The sequence below is a fragment of the Antedon mediterranea genome, chromosome 2, assembly GCF_964355755.1.
Source record: "Antedon mediterranea chromosome 2, ecAntMedi1.1, whole genome shotgun sequence".
Lineage (NCBI taxonomy): Eukaryota > Metazoa > Echinodermata > Crinoidea > Comatulida > Antedonidae > Antedon > Antedon mediterranea.
Window position 1 is genome coordinate 39895398 of NC_092671.1, and position 24525 is coordinate 39919922.

The 24525-nt window shown below is 32.5% G+C and overlaps 2 protein-coding genes across 2 annotated transcripts; both read right to left on the minus strand.

The window, feature by feature from the left end:
- Window positions 1–1660: 1660 nt before the first annotated feature.
- Window positions 1661–11577, minus strand: LOC140039926 (uncharacterized). The gene is made up of 16 exons (XM_072085520.1): window positions 11551–11577; window positions 10825–11018; window positions 10194–10402; window positions 9394–9489; window positions 8625–8762; window positions 7944–8178; window positions 7070–7160; window positions 6681–6763; window positions 6320–6491; window positions 6094–6214; window positions 5816–5933; window positions 4995–5180; window positions 4363–4485; window positions 3747–3931; window positions 3511–3621; window positions 1661–3188 (listed from the first exon to the last, which is right to left on the minus strand). Exons 2-16 carry the CDS (start codon window positions 10999–11001, stop codon window positions 3059–3061), a joined length of 2175 nt encoding a protein of 724 aa, XP_071941621.1. The 5' UTR covers window positions 11002–11018; window positions 11551–11577; the 3' UTR covers window positions 1661–3058.
- A 474-nt stretch (window positions 11578–12051) lies between these two features.
- On the minus strand, window positions 12052–23161 carry LOC140041104 (uncharacterized). The gene is made up of 20 exons (XM_072087497.1): window positions 23112–23161; window positions 21989–22144; window positions 21196–21759; window positions 20665–20822; window positions 20458–20581; window positions 20150–20283; window positions 19307–20007; window positions 18932–19086; window positions 18326–18440; window positions 17802–17996; window positions 16841–17322; window positions 16458–16601; window positions 15998–16082; window positions 15743–15882; window positions 15529–15624; window positions 15042–15230; window positions 14726–14935; window positions 14403–14515; window positions 13973–14075; window positions 12052–13434 (listed from the first exon to the last, which is right to left on the minus strand). Exons 2-20 carry the CDS (start codon window positions 22067–22069, stop codon window positions 13156–13158), a joined length of 4068 nt encoding a protein of 1355 aa, XP_071943598.1. The 5' UTR covers window positions 22070–22144; window positions 23112–23161; the 3' UTR covers window positions 12052–13155.
- Window positions 23162–24525: the final 1364 nt, after the last annotated feature.

Consider the following 24525-nt stretch of genomic DNA (forward strand, 5'->3'; position numbering starts at 1 on the left):
ATTACGTCATCATGACTTGATTATTAATTACCTAAATATCAATAAATGCTGGCGTTCTGATTGTTTGTCGATGTATCATGATCATTTTTAAACAAAACAATTTATAAATAAATTAATGATAATATTGATAAACATTAATTTAAGCTATTTAGATGAAATTACTAAATAGAACAAGCCCATTACACATTACGTATTATTCGACAAAAACAATTTATAAATAAGATAATAAATCCAAAGGCAAATTACTGAAAAATGGCAATGTTGTTGGTATTGGATGGATCTCAATGAAGATACAAAATAAAATAAACAAAAAGCTACATAAAAATGATAAAAAGTCTAAAAAATGTACTATTTACATGGATCTTGGTTGGACCGACATTTTCTTTTTTCTCACAGATTTCCTTATCTTTATGGTTTATGAATTAATCAGTTCATTTTCAGTATATATCGGGCGGTTTAATTTCTTATGTGCCTGTAAATATTTGTAAACATATTTCATTTCCACAAATTCCTGTGCTCAAGGAACACCAAAGTACAATATTTACAATACACTTAAAATTTCTAAAATAGAACATTGTACATTACGGAATAACCGATTATGTGGGGGCAATTATAATAAATATAGGACCTCCGGCAAATTATAATTTTATCCGGCATAACGAAAAATCAAAATGTATTCATACATTCAATCGTAAGGCATTTTTTAATGACATTAATTATCGATACATAATAGTTAATAGGCTAATTAAACATTGGAATAACCGACTAATGATGTGAGGCCATTATATAGGACCTCCGACAAATTATAATATTTTATCCGGCATAACCAAAAACAAAAAAATGTATTCATTTTTTAAATGACATTTTCAATACATAATAGTTAAACTAATTAATTATAATTATAGCCTAAGAATATTTAAACAGTAATTTACATTAAAAATACAAGTACTCGGATATGATAAAATTAATTTAGCTAGATGATCGATGACTATTAAAGTTTATACATATTTTATATTCCACAAACCAAGGCCAGATCTTACATGTCCGAATGGAATCTTAAGTTGGCTAATTTGCATATGTAGTAACGATGGTAAATAAATGAGTCATTCGTTTTGACAAAGATAATTAGTAATATTGTAAATACTTAGTGTAGTAGATTGTGTGACGTCACACTGTATTATCAACATAATTTTCTTAATAATTTTTTACACGCGAAATTGCAAGTTATACGCCTAATTAAACGTTATGGATTAAGAAATTAAAAAATATTTATTTTCATATATTATTACGAAAATGTAGAACTACAACCTGACCAGGTCTGGAAATTCATAGTTAACAAATACTTGATAGTAGATTAAATAAACAAAATTAATATACTCTATAGGACTATTTATTATATTATTTATACGTACTCAACGAAAATACGTTATTATACTATTCAACGAAATAATCAATAAAATAATACAAAAGCTATTTAAAAACAAATGAATCAGCTACTACAATATAATTACATATTGATGAAGAAGAATTAGTAATAAATGTTTCATCCAAATAAATTTAAATCTACTTAAATTATTCACATTTTCGATGAAACATTGTTTCAATTATTAAAATTATAAACTTCTTCATAGTAGAGAGCTGTTGGAAATGGTCATTCAATTATACGATTTTCTTTGGGACAACATTCAAAAACTTATCATTGACATGACCTTTGACATGACCTCGTCTGTAAGACAAGCCGATAACTCCTCAATATTCTTGTATTGGATTAGTTTTTAATTATCACACGATATGACAAGTGTTGTTTTTTTATTGGAGGCAATTTGCAAAATCAAACTCGACTCGTTGAGAATAGGACCCACGAGAGATGACTCATCCGCCGGAATCAGCCGATTGTCATGGTAACTATGGTATTGATCATTAGAGACATCGCGCGTCCTGCGCGCATCAACGATCGATCAGCAATTATTGTTTTAATGTTATAAAAACATAATGTATATTTAAGGCGTATTTCTTTGACAATATGGCAGAATATATTTATCTTAATATAGATCACAATGAATAACATGGTTTTACTAGCAAACAGCAAATAAATATAGGCCTACCTCATTGTTGGGAATTGTTTTAATTGGCTTAAATATTATTATGGTATTTACTAATTTTTTTTATGTGTATTTTTATTGCAAATTGGTAGTATTTTTCTATCTTTATTATCTGGTTGTTTTGACACACCTCAACAGTGCCACGGATGTAAGTGAGTCAATAAATATCATTAATTATTCCTCATCCTGGAATTATTTCTCAATATTCATACGTTATAAGAAGACCCTTTCACCGATATGAAAGTCAAAGCAAAATAATTCACTTACATTTGGGACGACGAATAAGATAGACCTAGAGGGCGCTAGACTGATTTAAAAAATACAGTAACAAATCTGTAGGAAGAGTGCATACATAATTTCGACTTAAGAAAGACACAAGAATATCTATAAACCATTTTAATAATAAATTATATAATTAGACTGTATTCATATAAAATATATTAAATACAGATAATAGGGTATAAACATAGTTTAGTACGATATTTTAATATTTGATTAAACAATATATAACATGGTTGGATTCTCAGGTCTTTATTACGCTTAAAAAATGCAAATAATATGTAAACCTTCCGAAATGGTTAATTTGAGGGTTGTAGCGCCTGTTTATATAAAACTATACTGTATCCATTAAATAAACAAAAGTTATGACGACAGCTCAAACAACTATTGGAGCACTCGTAACTTATATTCAATGTTATTCAATCCTATGACAAAACATAGTGTAATAAGAACTATGGTCATGCATGCGCAGGGCCCTTGCTATGGCTTTTTAATAATTGAGGGCAGTATTACCAATTACTACGATATCACTACACCATGGCTGTCACAATGGCAGATAGGAAGTTATGGCGGAAAATAGTCATATAAGTTCCCGGACTAAGTAAGTAAGTACACCATTAAAAACAACATCAAGAGCCTACTGTGTACTGCTCATTTGTGAAGGAAGAATATTATTGTTAGATATTGCCGCCATTGAAATCCCAAACTCGCAGCTTGTTGTCGTAGGATGCACTCACAATCTTTGTTTTATCACAAATTATACAATTCACCTGTGAATTGCTAGCCAGTGTTTGTGTACTCTTCTCTCTGTTAATAAAACATAGGTTTTAATTATTGAGTGTGTCTACACTATCAAACTAGTGTGATGTGCCCAAATATGGTAGTAATATGCTTAAATTGGTAGTGATATGACATCATCATGTCCATATATGGGCACATCACAGGGCTTTAAAATAAGTTTCACATATGAAAATATGAAATGTTGGGTCAATGCTGGCTAGCACAATGTTAATGTTATTTTAACTACTTTGTTGGGAAAGGAAAGTTCCCCAAACAAGAACAGGGAGAAAGTATTATGGCAGGGGTTTTCAAATAGTAAAAGATTGCAATAAAATAAAATCTCACTTACTTTAAAATATCCCAATATTTGATCTGGCCATCTTGGCCAGCACTCACCAGCAACCCTAATGGGTTGTCTGGGTCCGAAGCATTATCAACTCGTATTTTTAAACTTTCAACTCTGAAATAAAGCATAATATTAATTAATAATACAAAAACACACAGGAAATTCATCTAAAAGAGTTTACCTTACATTATAAGCTATTGCATTTCTTTCAAGACCAGTTTATAAGATGAGATATTTACCGTTTTTCGTGTTCATCATAAGTCCTAATACAGCTACCAGTGTCTATTCTCCACAGTGATATGATCTCACTAACAGAACAGGCTATGTAACCATGGTGATAACTGATGGACATTATAGATGTAGATTGGCTTGCCCAAATGACCTTTGTCTGTTGACCTGATTCTCTGCTCCAAATTCGAATGCTCTTGACAACAAAATACAGAAAATAAATAAGTGAATTTGTTGCCTTTATATTATTGAATTTAATGGACTACAGATGAAATGTTTAGGTTGAATTTAATAAACTAAAATACAACTGTGTTTGTCCAGATAATGTGTGTATAAATCTCTGTCTATACTATCAAACTAGTTCGACAAAAAAGTGTGATGTGCCCAAATATGGTAGTGATATGACATCATCATGTCCATATTTATTGTCACATAAAGTTTGATAGTGTAGACAGAGCTTTAAGATAAGCTTTATTATGAGATTTAAAAGGTAATCATGATTAATTTTGAGATAAATCCTTAATCATATTTTAAATTTTTGACATCCGATAAAACTTAAATTAAGAAAAAAACGTTATATGTAGTAAAACCTTCTCAAGATTATAAAAAACTAAAGAAGTGCCTTACTCTGTCGGCTGATCCAGTTATGACAATAGAACATTCATCATCCATGTCAACGCAGAAGACAGCTTGTGTGTGTCCTGTGAGGGTATGCTGTAACATACACCGCCCTATGTGCCATATCTTAGCCTATATTATAATACAAATGTACAATATATATTTATTGTTTAATACCTTCATGGTTGAATAGTGAATTAACAACCAATTAAATGATTTAATAAAGAACTTTAATTAAAGGCAATTATTTTAAAGAAATTGTTATTACATGTTATCAAATATATAAAGTATTACAATATATAAATATAACAAATTTTACGTGTGTGGTAAATGATAAGCCTCCTGCCATACCAAACATTAAGCTCTGTCTACACTATCAAACTAATTTGACCAAAATTGTGATGTACCCAAATATGGTAGTGATATGCCTAAATATGGTAGTGATATGACATCATGTCCATACAGTATATGGGCACATCACATTTTTTTGACACATAAAGTTTGACAGAGCTCTACAATAAATACAGTAGATTCCAGTATCAGTAGCTAATACTGTAAATGCCTACATGGCTGGGAACATTCAAAACAGTTTTGGAGATGCAGCATTCATTTTTTATAGCATTCCATTAACTCTAGCATACCGTTTTATCCTGCGAAGTTGATACTAATATATTCTGCTTTCGGACCATTGCCCACACTGGTCCTTGATGCCCATACAATGTTCTGCTACATGATCCAGTACGGAGGTTCCACACTTTGATAGTACAATCGTAGGAACCACTAACAAGCAAATTAGCAGTGAAAAATTGTAAACACCAAACTCCTTTCTGTAAGAAAACAATTTTGCATGTGATTATTAGTATATGATTGAAAATGATACTGAGAAAACAGCATATATAGAAGTACTGGAAATATAGGAAACTATTCCATTTCATTTATTTTGTCTAAATACAATACAAAACGTAGACAAAGAAAAACAGACAAAAAACCATCACACATAACCAGGCAAAGACAGGATTCCTAAAAAGCAAACTTAATCACTATCTAGTAGGTCTCCTATTGCACTGATTGGATTAAAAACCTTTAGAATAAGTTGAAAAAGCTTTTGAAAAAATCCGTAAAAGCATCAGCAAACTACTTAAACAATTTAGAATAACATTTGTATAAACATTAAAAAATGTATAAACATACTAAATTAGAACAAAATTAAAATAATAATAATAATATAACTACAATAATATAGGAAAGAAAGCCTAGATACCGCCAAGTATACAGTATTGCTTAATGCTACTAATGGATATTTAAAATCTATTTGCTTAGGTTAGTGAATAGTACACAAGTCCTTATTTGCACTTGAAATGCTCTATTATCCTGCTTAATTAAATATTTCACATACAGTAGTAATTTGAGATAATATTTAACCAGTATATTGAATATTTTATCAAGGATTCAATATCCTTACCATGTGTCCTTTTAAAGTCTGTAGAAGTTTGTCACTTTTTGCATCCCATATTTTGATTGTTGTATCTTTGCTGCCGCTAGCCAGTCTGTTTTTACCGTCATATGCTACTGTTAAAACTCTAAAAAAAAGAGGAGTTAAAAATTGTTGAATTTTGACCTGTTACGCTGTTCTGAAAGCACAACTTTCCAGAAACCAGACATTTGAGCCAGTCGGACCAAGGGATTGTGGTTTTTAGTGGTGGCTAACTTTAAGCTAGCTAGCTAAGCAAGTGGTCTTACTTTGCCGTATGTCCCTTCAGGTCTTTCTCTCTGCACTGTCCACTATTCCAATTTTGTTTCAAATATTTGTTGTCTCGATAGACTTCTTTCCATTTTACTCCACTTTCTGGAATTGGTACTTCTGTAGATTTGGAGGAAAACAGAAATTATATTATTATTTATCAAATATAACATAAATTTGAAATTTTTGTTGTTGTTGTAATAATAATAAGGTTTCACGTCTTACCGATACTTATCACATCACATTTGGCCTTCCATACTTCATTATGACTTGACAATGCATTCCACGTATGAGACACTTGAGCCGCAATTAACAAAGACTTTGGTTCAAGATTCCGTAAAATTATAAATGCAATGTTCTTTGGAAGCAAACTTATAAAATCTTGGTACTTTTTCAACTAAAAAATACAAAATATAGATTTATACACTGCAGTTTTCTACATAAATTAGATACAAATGAAATCTATTTTTGTTGGTATACCAGGTTTACATTTTCAAAGTCATTGAAGCCAGTACAGACATTGACTTGATGTTGTTACGGTATTGATTGATAGTGGGGCTACTATTTAGAAAAAGAAAATACCTACCGTTAAAATACTAGAAACAAAATAAAGCTGTCGTGCGTCCATTCGTTTCATTAGGATGTGCAGAAACTCATTACGTTGAACATCTAAATAATACAAAACATTCAATGTCAAAGGGTAATGATGTGTCTATGTATAAAATATCTTACTGATCCAGGATGTTTACTTCTACTCATGTTGATTATTTATTTATTTATTTTTATGGTTTTTTAAAGGGCAAATTAGACAGCTTTGTACAACGAAAATTAAACATGTTCTCGCGACGACCTAACAATTACGGCCAATGCTATCTCAAGACGAGATTCAACTCGGATAGCACCGATAAGTCAATACGTTTCATCTTCGGCTGTCTGAGTTGGTCTTTAGTTATGTCACAATAAAAACAAATTTACCTGTCCAAAAGTTGGTATACCAATGAAATAACTGCCAAGCCTCATCAGGTTTGGGTACAACAGGCTCTAAGTGTCTGGGGTCTCTTCCGGACTGTTTAATATTAAACAAGTGCGTCATTATAAAACAATATTTTAGAAGGAACAGAATTTGATTTAAACTAATTGTTTATTTTTATTTCACGTTATTTATAGCAGGTGATCAGTGTATGCTGACAATAAGATAAGATAAGATAAGATAAGATAACTTTTATTGATCCTCAAAAAGGAAATTCATTGCTCGTCATAATAACAAAGAAAACACTATAAAAACAAATATAGCATAAAACCATTCATATAAAAACATCAAAAAAATTACAATATAAAATTATCTTCTTGACTTCCTGTTGTACTGGATGATACCGGAGGGAATAAAGGATTTAGCAAATCGATTTGTTTTCACACTGAGGAGCCTCAATCTACCACTTGGATTAAGTTGGTCTATGATCACTTTGTGGAGAGGATGAGAGGCATCCGACTCAATGCGTTCGAAATCTTTCTGGAGGTGTTCTAGGTGCACATCGGTAAAGGAAGGCAGTTCCAGACCAATCATTTTACCAGCCCGACGGATGAAAGTTTCAAGGCGTCCTTTATTCCCTCCGGTAACATTACCAGCCCAACAGGAGAGGCAATACGTCCAAACACTACATATAACAGATCTATAGAACGAAAGTAACATCAAATCACAGGAGTTAAATTTATGAAGGGGCCCTCTTGATGAGTTATGATAAATGTCTGTGAGTGATAGTGGCTGTGTGTTATCAGGTTTAAATTAAATAATTTTTTTCTTTAAATCAGCAATACATTAAATATAAAAAAATGTCACACTAATACATACCAACGATGATCGTGTTCTGTTAAGTTGAATTTCTGACAAAGATTTTAGCAAGCAATTACTTGATCTATCCAGCACAGGTTCATAATGTACTTTTGTCAGGTTGAATTGATGGAGATCACCTGCCATCTGAGTGTCTTGTACGTGTCTTCGTAAAGAGGGAAGCACATAATCTCTGCCATCACCTGCCATCCGAGTGTCTTGTACGTGTCTTCGTAAAGAGGGAAGCACATAATCTCTGTAATTATAAAGATTACAATAATATTAATACATACAGCAAAATTTAAAAATACAAACATGGAGTTAAAATTTGACTTTGAAAGAGTAATTTCAATAAAAGAAATAAGGAAATATTTCACTTGCACTGATGAAGGGCTAGTGATGACGGGCTAGTGTTGCCCGAAAGCTTTGCTAATTTTTCTGGCTGTTTTGATTTAGGGTATTGCTTATTTTATTTGTATCTCCATTGAGATCCAGCCACTGATACCCACAGCATTGAAATTTTTTCAGTGCTTATTTTATTTTGTATCTCCATTGAGATCCAGCCACTGATACCCACAGCATTGTCATTTTTCATTCATTTGCCTTTGGATTAGTATAATAACCTATTAATATTTATAATAATATCTTTTAAATGACTTTAATATTTCCATCTTCATCCTAATTACCATACATGTACCTTACCTTACACCCCCAGCAGGGGCTGACTTGCTTCCGGCATTCTGTGTTTTTCTAAAGTTCACCGGAAGCCCTCTGTGAATTGTGGGTAACTTAGAAGTACTTTTTGATAAACCTGGTAAATCCCATCTTGATTTGTAATTACTAAAATGAATAGCAATATAATTTTGGTTTATATTTATTTAATTTATTTATTCACCTTTTTTTACAAGGGTAGCGCTAACAGCTGCATTAACAAGGGTAGCGCTAACAGCTGCACTACAGGAGTACAGCTGACTTGAAGAGGCCCTCTTAAAAACAATGCAAAAATATACAGACAACATTCAAACATAAAGATACAAGAGGATTCATAAAAGTTAAAATTCTCAAACTGATTTAAAAAAGTTAATTTTAAAATGTTTAAGATCTTAATTCTTTCAGAATACTGTACATACAAAGAAACCATTAGGACAACTGCATGTTAAGTAATGAAGCCTTTTTGTTAAGATGTCCTTGTGCAAATTTAGCAATCTAAACGCAGCATTTGTCAATCAATTTCTCAGAATATTTTTAATTATTTTATTGAATATTTAAACAAATACTACCTACTGGAAATCTTAAGCTCTGTCTACACTATCAAACTAGAAAAAAGTGTGTGCCCAAACATGGAAGTGATATACACAAATATGGTAGTGGTATGACACCATCATGTCCATATTTGGGAACATCACATTTGTTTTTTGTCACATACAGTTTGATAGTTTAGACACTGGCTTATAAATTGTGTCTGACTTACTGCGTTTTCACTTTATTTGTTTCTTTATCTGATGTTGGAGATGGGATAATTTTAGAATTGCATTCTGTGATGTCACTACGGAACTGAAGATAAGCACTGAAATTAAATGCACAACATCATAAACAATAATAGTAAAGTAATACGATTGTTAAGTTTGTACTTATTTTCAATATAGTAAGATGCCAGTTTAGACCAGAAAACCTAACCACATAATTGTATAATGCTACAATAAGTATACAACTTATGTATTCACATATGTAATGTTGTATTTATTCAAAATGCAGTCACACAAGAATGAGTACAGCTCTGTCTACACTATAAAACTTTATGTGACAACAAAATGTCACATTAAGTGTGATAGTGAAGACAGAGCTTAATGCTACGATAAGTATACAGTAACTATTTATTCACATATTTAATGTTATATTTATTTTAAAAAAACATTGCAGTCACACAACAGAATGAGTAAAATATGAATAAAATCATTAGAAGTATACAATAATGTTTATATAAACACAAGAGGCAAAGAACATTAATTCTAAACCGCCGACCCGGTGATATACTGAAAGTTTATTAATTAATTTGAGATGACAAGATGAAGAAATCTATAAGAATGAGAAAAAGTCGCCCCAACCTAGATTCAAACCAGGAACCTTCTGCTTGATATGCAGATGTCCTAACTATTAGACCACTAGGGCTTTCATGGTATTGTTTACACCTGATTGGATAGCAACTCTGTAACACTCTCTGCGTTTTATGGCATAAATATAAATATATAATAATTGCACTGTTTTGTGTACCTTTCTAAGCGATGGTATTTCTTCAACCTACGTCTTGCCTTTGTGTTTCTTGTTACTTGTGTACTAAGAGGGATGAACTTATTCTGGGGAAAATCTTGTTTTGATGTGTACATAAAATCACGATGAACAGTGGGCAAGAGGGCGGTAGACAAAAACGAAAATTGGTTCAAGTTGCTGCGTGATATCAAACCTTCCAGGATTATACATCGCTACAAAAAATAAGAATTTAAATCACATTTGCTCTATAAAGCTATGTGTACACTTTCAAACTTTATGTGATATAATGCAATGCGCTCATCATTATCACTACCATATTTGGGCACAAACTAGTTTGAAAGTGTAAACTCAAAGGCTCAAGAATACTTATTAAATAATCAAATATGTATTTAGGATTACCATATGAAAATGCATAAAGATACAAAGTATATAAAAAATAAAATATGAATAAAAACTATTATTTCTAGATATTTATATTTCTCTATATTTCAGCTTGCAAACTGTAGGATTTCCCTTCTTACTAGTTTGCCTAACAAGAAATTTTAATTATTACTAATAAGAAATTGAAATATTATAATATTGAAACATCAAATGGTTTCCGAGTCAGGATTTAAGAGAATAAAAAAAATCACACCTGATCGTGAGACCAGCCATCTATCCACAGAAGTAGATGATCAAGCTGCCTTTCATACTCTAGCTTATCCGTTGTTAATCTTATAACATCATCTTTACATTCATCGACATCACCATTCTTATATAGTTTTTGACCAGAAAATGATTTACACAAATTATGTATTGTCGGTTGTTCCATTGAATTATTCAGGTTTTCTAAAACATAATTGAAAATTGATTTATTTATTTAAAGATGTATTGTCCCCAAAATAAATCACTTTTAATAGATTATTTTGTAGTTTTAATTAAAACATAATAATAATGTTTTCACGTATAAAATGACAAAATAAAGGGTTAAATTCAACCAAAAACCCAAGTTTTTTCAGGTATATAAATTTGTTTTCGATCTAATTTTTTGTCAAAAAAAAACTATTAATTTATTATATGATATTAAAATGGCATATTCAACAAAAAAATATTTTTTCAGAGGGACAATACATCTTTAAGCTGAGCTACCTTTAGGTAATTGAGTACCCAATCCTCGGCAACGTACAAGGGCCCATCACACAGGTATTGGTTGGTGGTAAACCCGGCCTAGTTGTAACGATATAATAATAGAGAGCAACCAAATCAGCCTAATTCTAAAAACGATTAACACTATAGTTTCTAATAAATAACTTTATCGATATTAAATAATGATTCAAATACTGACAATATCACAGATTTCAGTACAAACAACAACACTTACTAACTTACTTTGTGGGTCGGCTTACTTACTCGTCTTGTCCCATACTGTACTCTGTTGTTCGTTCAACCGTAACAAATATTGTGGTACTATTTGGATTAGTTCATTATTCCAGGAGGTAGTCAACGCGGAGCAGCGTTAGTTTTATTTTGATATTCTAAAGTATTGGGGTTCTTTAAAGACATGATGTATTGATGATGGCATTTTATTTGTAATTATTCAGTTTTAATAAATATCAACTTGGTAAGTACAATAATTAAGCAATTACATGAACACAGATGGTTATTTAAAAATGGAATAGTCAAACTAATCAGCTATTGGTAGTTGTCACTAAGCAACCATACACAAGCGGCCGTGTGGTACGAAGTTGATAGTTAAGTTGATAGTCTGTTCAATGAGGGAAGAAGAATTTCACTCATCGTTCAATACAATTTAGTAAATCAAGTTCTTAAGATGATCTAACTTTTTATAGATTTGACTCAACTTGGTGTAGAGACTAGAAGTCTTTCAGTTATTGTCTCATATGCTATCCTATTTCTATATATTATGTCAAAAACTGAAATCATCATTTTTAAATATTCTTTCTTTCTTCCCTTTTGGAAAAATACTTTTTCTGCTTTCTCTTTTTCCTCAAACCTTTGAGATATAATAGCCTCTAACTAAATATAATGTGTATCATATATTTAATGTATTCTGTTTGTAATTTTAAAAATCTGTCATTGTGTGTCTGTCATTTATGTATCGAGTCATGAAATGCCGTAAGTTTAGAAAAAAAAACACACCACAACAAATATGCAATAACAATTATTTAGTAGCGTGTCACACACAGATACAGATTAAAATATTTCCACATTACACTCTGTCCTATGCTAATTCTTTGTTTATGTAGAGCATCTTGTGTATATGTTTGTCTTGTGGAATTTTAAATAGTTTATCCATCCTGTAATTGGCGGGTTACTCGCTGTTGGATGAGTATGAAATAAAAAAAAAAAAAAAAAAAAAAGTAAGAAACACTACAACACATTGAACTTAAGTACACACACTACAATATTAGCACATACTTCATGATATCTAAACAAAAGGATTGATTGCAACAATCTTGGTTGAAGGGACACACTATAACACTTTTAAAACATTTAAATTGCTAGTATCTGTACAATGCAACATTTATGAAAAGAAATCGCGTATCAACAACTGAATGAAAGAACAAAGTCAGGTGAGACCCAGGTCAGATGATTAACATAATACAGGTGGTCAAGATGTTTTTCGTGCAATTTTAGAAACGTATTTTCTGATGACCATACTATCCAGATTAATGTTCTAAATGAGGCAACCTCAACTGATATTTTTAAAAAAAAGTCTTTTTCTTCTTATTTTGGATAGGGTAGACAGATGCCTTTTTCACTCAAGCTCCTGTGAATACTGTTTCGACGCGCTCTCTTATGGAAGTGCTGGAGAACGGAGTGGATAGTTCTTTTGCTGTACTTCCTTTTTTGTTTATTTTAGGCTTGGATTACTTTTGTGTGTAAAGCACTTGGAAACATTGTATTAAGCGCTATATAAGTCTACCATTATTGCCACCATTAAAAATGTCAACTGAATAAGTTGTTATGATGCAGGTTCCACTGGTTTATCAGCAGGTGGTTTCCGCCCTGCAGGCCTTCTCTGTTTCTTCTTGGTTGATGTTAGCCTTTTCTCGTACGTTTGTCTAGGCCAGTGAACGTAGTATGAGAACACCCATGGACGAGTTGTCCCTTGAGTTCGACGGACGTTGTTCAAATGTGAAAAGTGCTCTCGGTTCGCCTCCCGTCTTCTCATGGCCCAGATTTTCTGGCCTTCTAATTTTTTCAGGACTCTAGCACGTGCTTCTTCTTCTGCTTTTTTAATCTGAGTTTTAAAAATGAGAAATAAAAGAATTAATTTAAATTATATAAAAAATAATTATGCCTACTTTTTCCATAATTATACATTCAACATATAAAGCTCTGTCTACACTATCAAACTTGATATGCCATATTTGGGCATCACTACAGAGATATCTCCAGACAGAGATTTAGTGTTAGTAAAGAAAGGTTTGCGAAACACTTTGTGAATTGAGAACGTTAAAGCTTAGTTCCCACTAGAACGTAACGCAAGGACGTAAACGCAACGCAAGCATTTTAACCAATGACAAGCGAAGTAATAGACGGTTAGCAATCACAAGCGAATAAGCCATCGCTTGTGATTGGTCAATTCACTTGCGTTCCGTTACGTCCTTGCGTTGCCTCGCTAGTGGGAACCACGCTTTAGGTAGTTACACTACAATTTTCTTGTGGATATTCATTTAAGATATCACAAACTTTACTGTGAGTACAATACACTACTAACAAATACAGTTCAACTAACATTGATAAATAAACTTTATAATATTAAATGAACACAGTACCTGTAGGAGCCGTTGCTTTTCAATTTCTCTTAGCCTTTCTTTTTCAAGTTCTTCTAATCGTCTTTCTTCTTCTTCTTTTGCTTTAATACGTTGCTGTTCTAACCTACATAACAAAATATAAATTATAGTAATAACATAATTATTTGATACTATAATAATATAAGCTATTTTATCATAGTTTACAATACTGTATACAGTTTCATTATGGATACAAATACTGCATCTAGTATCTGCCTCAGACATATTGGCCCACGTCTTTCCTCTGATTAAGGTGGGCACTGGACGAGAGAAGCCCTTGATCAATGTTAGGACCAATCAAGGTGCTTTAAACAGTCCTGACTAAGTTTTATCCATCATTCAGATGAATGTTAAACTAATTGACATTGTCGGTTATGACAGACGTCGGCCATAAACAAACAAAAACGCTAACCTAATCAGTTCTTCCTTTTCTTTTTGTTTTTCTGCTTCAATGGCAGCTATTTTCATTCTTTCTTCAGCTTCTCTGCGTTCCTTTACTAGACGACTAAGAGCTTCTTCCTCAGCCTTTAAACATAAACATTCAAGATATTTCAAGACATTCACTTATGTTGTCATCTGTATAATACTGATTTGTAAATTCACTCATTACATAATATTTAAGAAATATGTGTATTTCAACAGTTGAAGTCTAAAAGTAGTAATAATTTTGATAATTGAATAAAATGAGCGGTATTCTTGCACCAAAGAGTAAAATCAAATAAAAATCAACTTTACCTCTTTTTCCAGTTCTCTTATTCGTTCTTCCTCTTCTTCCATTTTTTGTTTTTCTTCCTCTTCTTGTCGCTCCAACTCTTCCCTCTCTTCTCTCTCCCTTTCTTCTCTTTCCCATTCCATTTCTCTTTCAAGTTCTTTCTGTCTGATTATATCCTCCACTGAAGCTAATTTATCTTTCATTTCCTGTTCCCTTTTTCTAGCAGCTTCTTCCTATAAAAGAAATCAAGTGAAACATATTTTTACAATTTTTACTTCACAATTGAAATTAATCAATTTCTTTAAAACAGCTTTTATATACACACTACAGTAAACCTACCATTTTCTTTCTTTCTTCTCTCTGTTTATTTTTCTCTTCTTTCTTTCGTTCCATCTCTGCTTTCCTTTTAGCTTCTCTTTCTTCTCTTGCTACCTTCCTTGATTCTAGTAGCATTAATCTAGCCTGTTCCTCAGCTTCCTTTGCCGATTCTGCTTCCCTTAGTGCATCCTGCATCTCTTCCTCCATTTCCTGGAAATCAAACACACTTGTCAAGAAAATGTTTACGACTTTCCATCTATACCTCAAATAAATTATTTTGATAAAATGTAGAGGCCAACGCTGGGGGCCTAGTTCTTTTCGACATATTTTAATGCTTTTAATTCCTCTGGACACTGCTCAGGACCCCACAAGCTCTGGGGCCCCTGGGTTTATTCAGTGAGTGCTCATAGCTGTTACGCCACTGCATCTTACAGAACAAAGTAAATCATCAAAAAACACTACAAATAAAATATTGTTTAAAAATATGGAAATTTGCAACATTGCTTACTATCTTATTCCTCTTTTCTTCTTCCTCTAATCTTCTTTTTTCTTCTTCTTCTGCCTTTTTCTTTGCCTTTAACGCTTTTGCTTCTTCCTCTTTCAACTAAAGAAAACAATAAGTCGATAAATATTATCTTCAAACAACATAAAAACTAAACTTGAATCACCCAATTAACTAGCTAACTACCAGTCAGCTCCCCAGTTAGTAGAAATTCACTTACTTTCTTCTCTCTCCTTCGTAATTCTCTTAACTCTTCTCTTTCTTTCAGAATCTGTTTCTTGCTCTTTTTCTTGCCTTTATTGCTTTCTTTAACTACATTTTTAATCGTCTCATCGTCAGTATCAAAGTTTACAGTGGTTTCTGCAAAAAATAACAAAACAATTGAAAGTGCAACAGCTTAAACAGATTTCGGGTAGATTTTTAATTCAATTTTAAAGATGAAGTTGTTTCATTACAATGTAGAAAGGGTTACTACCTTCTTGTTGTAAATTTTCAGCTTGTTTCTGGTCATCTGATTCTGGCACCTCAATCAAACCCTGCTCTTTTAACTCTTTTTCCAACTAAAAAATAACATCCAGTAAAATGACATTCTTGATTTTTAATACAGTACAGCGTTATTAGCAAACCAACAAACTATAGGTTGCATTGAGAAAATGTCCTATTACATAAAACATGACTAAAGCTCTGTCTACACTATCAAACTTTATGTGACAAAAAAATATATCACCACCATATTTGGGCCCATCAAACTTGTTTTGTCAAACTAGTTTCATAGTGTAGACAGAGCTACTCTGGGTAGGAGGGTGTACCCTGAGTAGTAGGGTGTCCCAAATGGCGGTTTCCATTAAATAAAGAGCATTGAGAAAAATGTCCTATGGAATAAAATATGACTAATACTGGATTTGAACCCAGGCAGTTGTAAAACAGTTACCAACCTCCTCTTGAATCATCTTTTCAATTTCATCAGTACTAGGTTCTTCATACGTTTCTGTCAACAAGCTGTCATTTAAGTCAGGCCCGCCAATCACTTTTGTTTTATTCACTTCAATATGTGGTTTCTTCCCTTCGATATTTGGTTTCTTCAAATATAATAAATATTTGTTACATTCATCATTTATTGTTTTTCGTTTTTAATACAGTTTAAGTGATAATTATGGCTATTATATTTGTAAATACAAGAGCAAAACCTTCAATAGAACTTTTAGCACAATTTAGCAACCAAAGAGTGTACTCATTATCGTACAAAGAGTGTACTCATTATTGTACAAAGAGTGTACTCATTAGCAACCAAAGAGTGTACTCATTATTGTAAACTTACTGATCTATTTGTGATTGACTTCAGTGAGAATAAATCCAAATCTTCCACTGGAGTACTCGTGCTACTTTCTGGTGGTTGTTTCTTAATTGTTGGGGTTCCAGCATGTACTGGCGTTGTAACTTTCTTCAATATAGAAGCTGTGTTTTTTGTGGCTGGGGGCTTTGGGGTTAATGAAGAAGACTGCTGTGTCTGAATAGTTGGTGGCGGCAATGATGGTATTCTTGGTAGTGACGGCTTTGCTGAAGGTATTCTTGGCGGCGGTGGCTTAGGTTCAGATATTTTGATAAACTGTTTGGATTTTTCTTCTCTTTTAAGAGATGTTTTTATCCGTGATTCAACATCATCTGATGGTGTTTCCTTTCTCTCGTAGACATTCTCAGGTGGATGTGGCATCAATGAGGATCTTTGCATTGCAGATTCAGAAGACTTACTAGATGCTGACATCAAAGATTGTCGATCTGATGTTTTTTTAGGAGAATCTTCTGAAAAATAAAACAAAATTCTGTTCAGTAAACAAAATGAAACAAATGAAACAAACTTTTTGCTTTATTTATTTATCTCAATAAATTACACAACGCCATCACACTCGCACGCCCTCGTGTGTTGTTGTTGCAGTGCACCACCTTGCGCCCTATCGAGCGACATTGTTGTCGCCATGTGTTAGTTGGTTCTAGTAGGCCTAGTGTCGATTGATATTATTTTGGTTTGTTTATTAAAAGTGTTCATATCTCCGTGAAGTTGATTAGTCTTTATTGCTGCAAGCATAACAAATAACAGATAAGGACATAAGACAGCTGGGAACCCCAAAATTAAACTACTACTAATGTAATACTTACTCTATATCTTAGAAGGAAAATATTTATGTTACAGAAAGATAAAACTTTTCATTAATTCATACAAACATTATTCAAATTAGTTTAAATAATGAATTAAATACTGTAGGCAAATTAAAATTTCCTACCTGATGTGATTTCTGGCTGATGCTCTGTGAGAGGTCCAGACGTTTGAGAAATTTCTGTACTGATTTGATCTTCTTTATGAAGTCCAGGCTTTTTATCAAGTTCTGTATTGATCTGATCGTCTGTTTCTATTTTTCTTGTATCACGATTTTCTTCACCTGCCTGTGGTAATGCTGATGCTTCATCATCTAAGTCATCTGAAATCAAAAATGAATCTTTTATCATTATTACTAATTACTTTATTAATGAGATCTATGATAGAATATCAAAGAAACCATACAGATGAAGCTGATTGAGTCTTAAATAAGCAATAGGAAATTACCCTATAATGAATATCAATATTTTATTATTTGCTTAGAATTAATGTCATAAAAAGGTTTTGAATTTATATTTAAAAAGAAATTGACATTTATTTACTTTCCTTCTTTGTTTGTTACATTATTAATTCTTTAAGCTGGAAAAAATACTACAAAATGTTGCTATAAAATGGTGAAAAAAAAGTTTGTATTTCAATGTTTTTACATACATATGCTTTGTAACTGTTCCTCATTAAAATCAGATTCTAAAACAGAATTGGCGGCACTTGCTGGAAAGTTCACAGACCTAACACTGTGCCGGGATGACCCAGAGGTCAGGGGTCTCTGAAAAATAAACAAAAAAAGAACAATTAGAACTAATTACTATGAATTGGAGCTAATTAGAACAAAGAAACCTGTGGAAAATACAGTGCTGCAGTTAATTAATAGCTTTGCTTATCATATAATTAAGTCTAAACTCTGTCCACACTATCAAACGTTATGCGACAAAAAAATGTGATGTGCCCATATATGGAAACAATGATGTCATATCACAACCATATTTAAGCATATCACTACCATATTTGGGCACATCACACTTTTTTGTCAAACTAGTTTGATATTGTAGACAGAGTTTTAGTGTACTAGCTATGGTGCTATGAAGAATAAAAATTCAGTAACAATATTACATGTTTTTGTCATTATTTCTCTGAAAATAGCAAAAGAAAACTCTGACCAAACTTAAAGCCTTGGCTTAATGCGTCCTCACACAATTATATTATTAATTTATGTTCTGTATTATATTGTGTGAAACAATAAACTTAAACTTGACTTACTACTTTCTCCTTAGTTGGTGTTGAACTATTTATTGCTGGTTGACTCTTTGATGCTTCAGTAGCATTCAATGACAGTGCTCCATCTTCTGATATAGAGTCTGTCTCAATTTTGTCATTCAACTCTTTGCCATCACTTGAAAAATGGCTTAGTACTGCTTAAAAAAAAACAACCATAATTATTTGAATTATCTAGGTAAATACAGTACATACCTAACAAACTATACTATAATTATTTGAATTATCTAGGTAAATACATACCTAACAAAAATAACTATACTTCATTTACTTATCGATTAACTAATTAATTCATTAATGATATTGACATATTCGATTGAATAAAATAAAATATTTTTTTAACACCAGTATTATTTTTACCTGAATTCTGCTCATTCTCTGACATCAGTGCGAGATCCTCTTCATCATCATTGATCACACTTGTTGTTGTAGAACCTGGTGTCTTTGACCTCTGTGCAGATGACCTCCTTGACCTTCGGGATAACCGACTACTGTGACCATCTGCAGTGTCTTCAACCTCATCAGTACCATGTTCTCCAACATGATAGGAATTTTTTCGACTTCCTGTTAGACTGATCTCAACTGACATGATGTCATTGTAAATACTTTCTTCTAAATCATTTTGAGAATCCTTGATTGATTCATTGTCATTATCACCATCATCTGTATGTCTACTACTACATCGCACATCTGCAATATCATCACCTCCTCCATCACCAAGTTCATCACTACATTGCATGTCACCTCTATCACCATCTGTAAGTCCATCACCACACTGCGTGTCAGCTTTATCACCACACTGCATGGCAGCTGTATCGCAACCAGCGATTCCAATACCACATTGCATGATTTCAGATCCATGACTAGAATCTATAGACTTTTGTCTCATTACAAAATCTCTTCCTTCCACACCTGCCGTTTCATCAATTCCCTCTGCTACCTCATCCTCTTCCTGTGAGTATGGCGCAATCAAAGTCCTGCCTAAATAGTTTGCAGATTTCAAAGATGCTGTAAGCTTTGCGCATGATAATGGTGTTGATGTTCTTGTTGAGGAAATTGACCTAAAAACAAAACAATTTCAAACAATACAGAGGAAAAAGAACAAAATATTGACTGATAGGACACTAATAAAAGATAGAAAATAAATAATTTTATTTTACCTTATTTATAGAGGGCGACCCTAAAATAAATAATGTAACTTACCGACCACTACCAAGCCTGATCATTTTATCTCCACGTGAGAATGTCCTTTCTGAATTCTGTGTTGATGGACGTGAATATGCTGCCTTAGACATGGACTCGGCTAGACGACTTGCATCAGCACTAATCAGGTCAGGCTGGCAGAAAAACGGTGAAAACAATATTTTATATTTATATTTTTTATTTACTTCATTCAGAAGAGGTTTAATTATGACTAAGTACAGTTACTGACTGTATTATAGTATCATTGTTGTTTTTGTCAGGTTATAAGCATCTCTACTACATTTTTATTTTCTGATATGTGGCTTTACCTTGCCAATGACCTCATCCTGCTTGGTTTTAGTATCAACATTGTCAAACGCCTCATTCAATTCCTCAGCAGCTTCTGTGGATGTCAGTGAATGGGCAGAATCCCATCTCATTAAATTTCGCACACTGTAAAGAAACAATATCCAGTATTACTACAGTAACATGCTTTTCAACAAAACAAGCATAATGTGTGAATTGTAGTTACTTACACTGCTTGTTTCTGCATATCCCGCAGGTAGAACTTAAAATCTGAACCTGGTTGAACACGATAATCTAAACATTCTTGTCCTTCCTGATCACGAATAAAACGCATGCATGTCTTATGAAACTGCTGACTTGCTAAACTATCTAGTTCATCTGCTGTCCACTAAAAATAATACAATATTTATAGATATTTATATATATAACTGTAATCCATTTCAAAGAATAATTAAACAAAAGATTTCATTTGAAAACAAAAAATAGTGGTTACATAAGACAGCCGAACCGTAATTAAGTAGCCACAACATCGTCAAGGGTTCGAGGCTAACTCGCTCCATGGTTCTGGTGGTAGAACGTAGGTGCAATGTACACATCTAGCTCATGTGCACTTTAAAGAACCTAGTACATTTTTCGAGTTACCCCGGTGTACATCACAGCAACTGATCATAACTGGGCCCTCTGGGAGACCAGTGTTTGACTGAAGAGGTCGTCCACTATAAATACATACTAACAATAACATAATGGAATATGTGACTTACTTCTACATCGCCGTATTCTAAAACAGACGTACACAGCTTCTTAAGCGTTCCTAGTGATAGCGATAAATTACTAATATCTTTTTTGGTTTTACGATGCGATGTACAACATCTGCCTTCTTTGGTAAATTTAATCTTTGAGGGCGCTGTAAATAGCACCATTGCACCTTTCCTTGTTATATAAGTCTTTGGTAATTGCATTTCTCCATTTGGTTTGATTGTAAATTTAGTTGATGCCGCGGGAGCACTCTTAGTTCGTATATGACTTTGAACACACTTATGATTTGTTCGACACTCTGGGCTTGACTTCACTCGTGGGGATGACGGTGACGATTGTTCTCTGGAAGGTTGTGTCATCCGAGCATTAGATTGTATCTCTTCTGCAACTGTTCTTGGATCGTCATGTTTACGGGATTTAGATGACTTTATTCTCTCGGCTTCTGCAATTATTGTCTTGATAACCAAATGGTCCGATTTTGTTCTAATTGGAAACTTGACTGTTTTCTGTTTGTAGAAACTTTGTTCTTCACTGCCCAAGTACTGTGGTAAAATTGGTTTTGTAACACCCTTAACAAAATAATTTAAAAAAAGCTGACTTTAGTTTTAAATTGTTGTAATTTCAATTATATCTTTTAAGATTTTGTTTAACTTTCAAGAAGAAAAAATACAGGATTGAACTAATAAAGAAAAAAACAAATGTGAAAATTATAAAAACCCCCATCCTTTATTTATTTTAAATCCTCCTTGGTATTCCAATACTTCATATAAAAATATTATTAACTACAGTCCTGATTACCTTTAACACTACCCCGTCTTCTCGTTGCAAACTGCCATCCCACGATCCATAACCCTTAGCCAATGTACTCAACCGAGGCATGTCAGCAGGTCTGTCACCAACCCTTATCAACAAACACACCTGTCCGTTTACATAGTCAGTGCATTGTCTGAGAATCTATGGAAACAACAATAAATTTAGTGCAATTTACTTAGTAATGTAAAAGTAATTTAGACTAAGTTATAATATAATTTAAGTGCATAAAAGATATCGATTGTAAATAATGAATGTATGCAAATATTAAGAAATTGGAATTGGTAAAAAGTTCATTTAAACTTGTTGAACCATATCTACAGTAGGCTTGAGACTATACAGACTTATATTTAAATATCTAAAGAACCCCTGTTAATATAATCAATATAGTTTAGGTGTACAATATAGGGAAAAGAAAATATTTAGCACTTGAGTAATTGAAGGTTAATAAGGTGTTTTGAAGCTTCATTGGCGGTGATCAATAAATTCATAGTATATTATTTATTATCATCCGTATGCGCTGCCTTCTTTAGGGCCTAGATATATTGATTATTCCACATATTTTAGCAACCAAAATTCTTCTTTTCTCTATGGTACTTTTGTAATCTGGCCTACCTAGGGCCTAGGCATAGGCTAGCCTACACTATAATATAATTAATACTGTACTTAGTAACTTAGCAAATCAATTTCCTTCATATTCATTAATTAATTAAAGATAAACATGACAAATACAAAAATAGGAAGACTGTTTTCTATCAGAAAAATTATAATGTTAGGGCCAGGCTATTATATTAACTGTAGCCTCTAGCTTACCTCTCTGTCTACTATCTAATCACCGTTGTTTACAATATGCAGAGTAGCCAGGCTACTATAATGTGTATGCCCTCTACTAGTACTAGGCCTAGTAGGCCTCCTAGATAAAAAAAAAAAGAAAGCCAAAAAAAGCCTAGCCTAGGCTAGGCCCTATAGTAGGCCTAACTAGTCTAGTTAATAAGCCTATTACTAAGGTTAGTCTAGAGCCCATCCTCTAGCGGCCAACATTACAGATTAAAGTTAAACTTAAGATCCTTAAACTTACTTAGGCCTAGGCCTAGGCCTACTATTTATTTACAAATAAAGAAGTATAATTTCGTCGGTGTGGTATACTTGATTGATTTCCTTTCCATTTTTTCCAAAACTAAACTTTGAAAGAGCGTGGCGGATATGCACAGTGCCCTAGTAACAAATTAGGATTACTACATTCTGTAGAGGGGCTTACAGTAAGTAAGCCTTGTGCTACATATAGGTATATGACTAATATATTTACATATCCTCGGAATTGTATAAAAATAATCATTTTATGAATTTTTATAGTTACAAAGTATTGATTAAATAAGTCTAATCTATTTTAATATTGAGAAAGATGTAATTAATACCTACACGACAGAATAGAATAGTCTACAAATCAATCATCCATGTCACGAAAATAACCTTCGACCTTTTCGGGACAGCTATTTTTTTTCTTTAGGAATAAAACATAATAAGCACAAAATGGTAAGTTAAATCCTATTAAATCGTCGTTTATCCAACATTTTTAGATGCACAATACTGTTGATATATAATAATTGGGTATTTTAACAAAATGTATAATGATTATTTCTATATTATATGTGTTTAAATGTATGTGTTATTGGTTGAGAGTAATGTCTGAGAAACGTATGCTACGTGGCGTTCAATCAGTGAATAGGGGCTAGGCTAAGCCTAGCTCAATGGTGTTTCAATGATATGCTCGGATTACAATGCTGTTTGTTACATAACAATAATGATGATTGAAATTTACCAAATTTGTTTGTTAAATTACGAATTTGTTTAATATTTATGAAATTAACTGACCTAATAATATATATTTATTAATAATAAACTTTCATTTTTATAGGCTTCTATAGAGTCGATGACAAGGTACGTCAGTCCAGTAAATCCAACAATTTATCCATACCTGACCATCACTCTTCTTGCCATTGGGATCTTCTTTACAGCATGGTTCTTTGTGTATCCTTTATTTCTTTACATTGTGGAAAATCTTCGTAAATAAATTACTATCAGTACAGTACTACTACTGTACTAAGTTATATGCTTAAATTACTTACAGACTTGGTATTGGAAACTGATGCACAACATAATAATATCGTATCGTAACATAAGATTATATTTGTGATATTTGTTCAGTATTGTAGTTAAATATACAGTCCTTAACATTCGCCAATAGATATGAGGTCACATCAACAAAGTACACTCGTGATCTTTACAAAGAATTGCTAGTATCACTGGTCGCTAGTTTGTTCATGGGTTTTGGCGTTCTCTTTCTGTTGTTATGGGTTGGAATTTATGTATAACCTGTAATAATGGCAACAAAGGTAGGTACAAATAAATAATGTTTGCCACCTTTACTGAACATTTTTACATAATAATAATTGTACATTGAATTTAGTGTGAACAAAACAAATTACATTTTTAAAAATATTTATCTTTCAGACATATTGGACAAG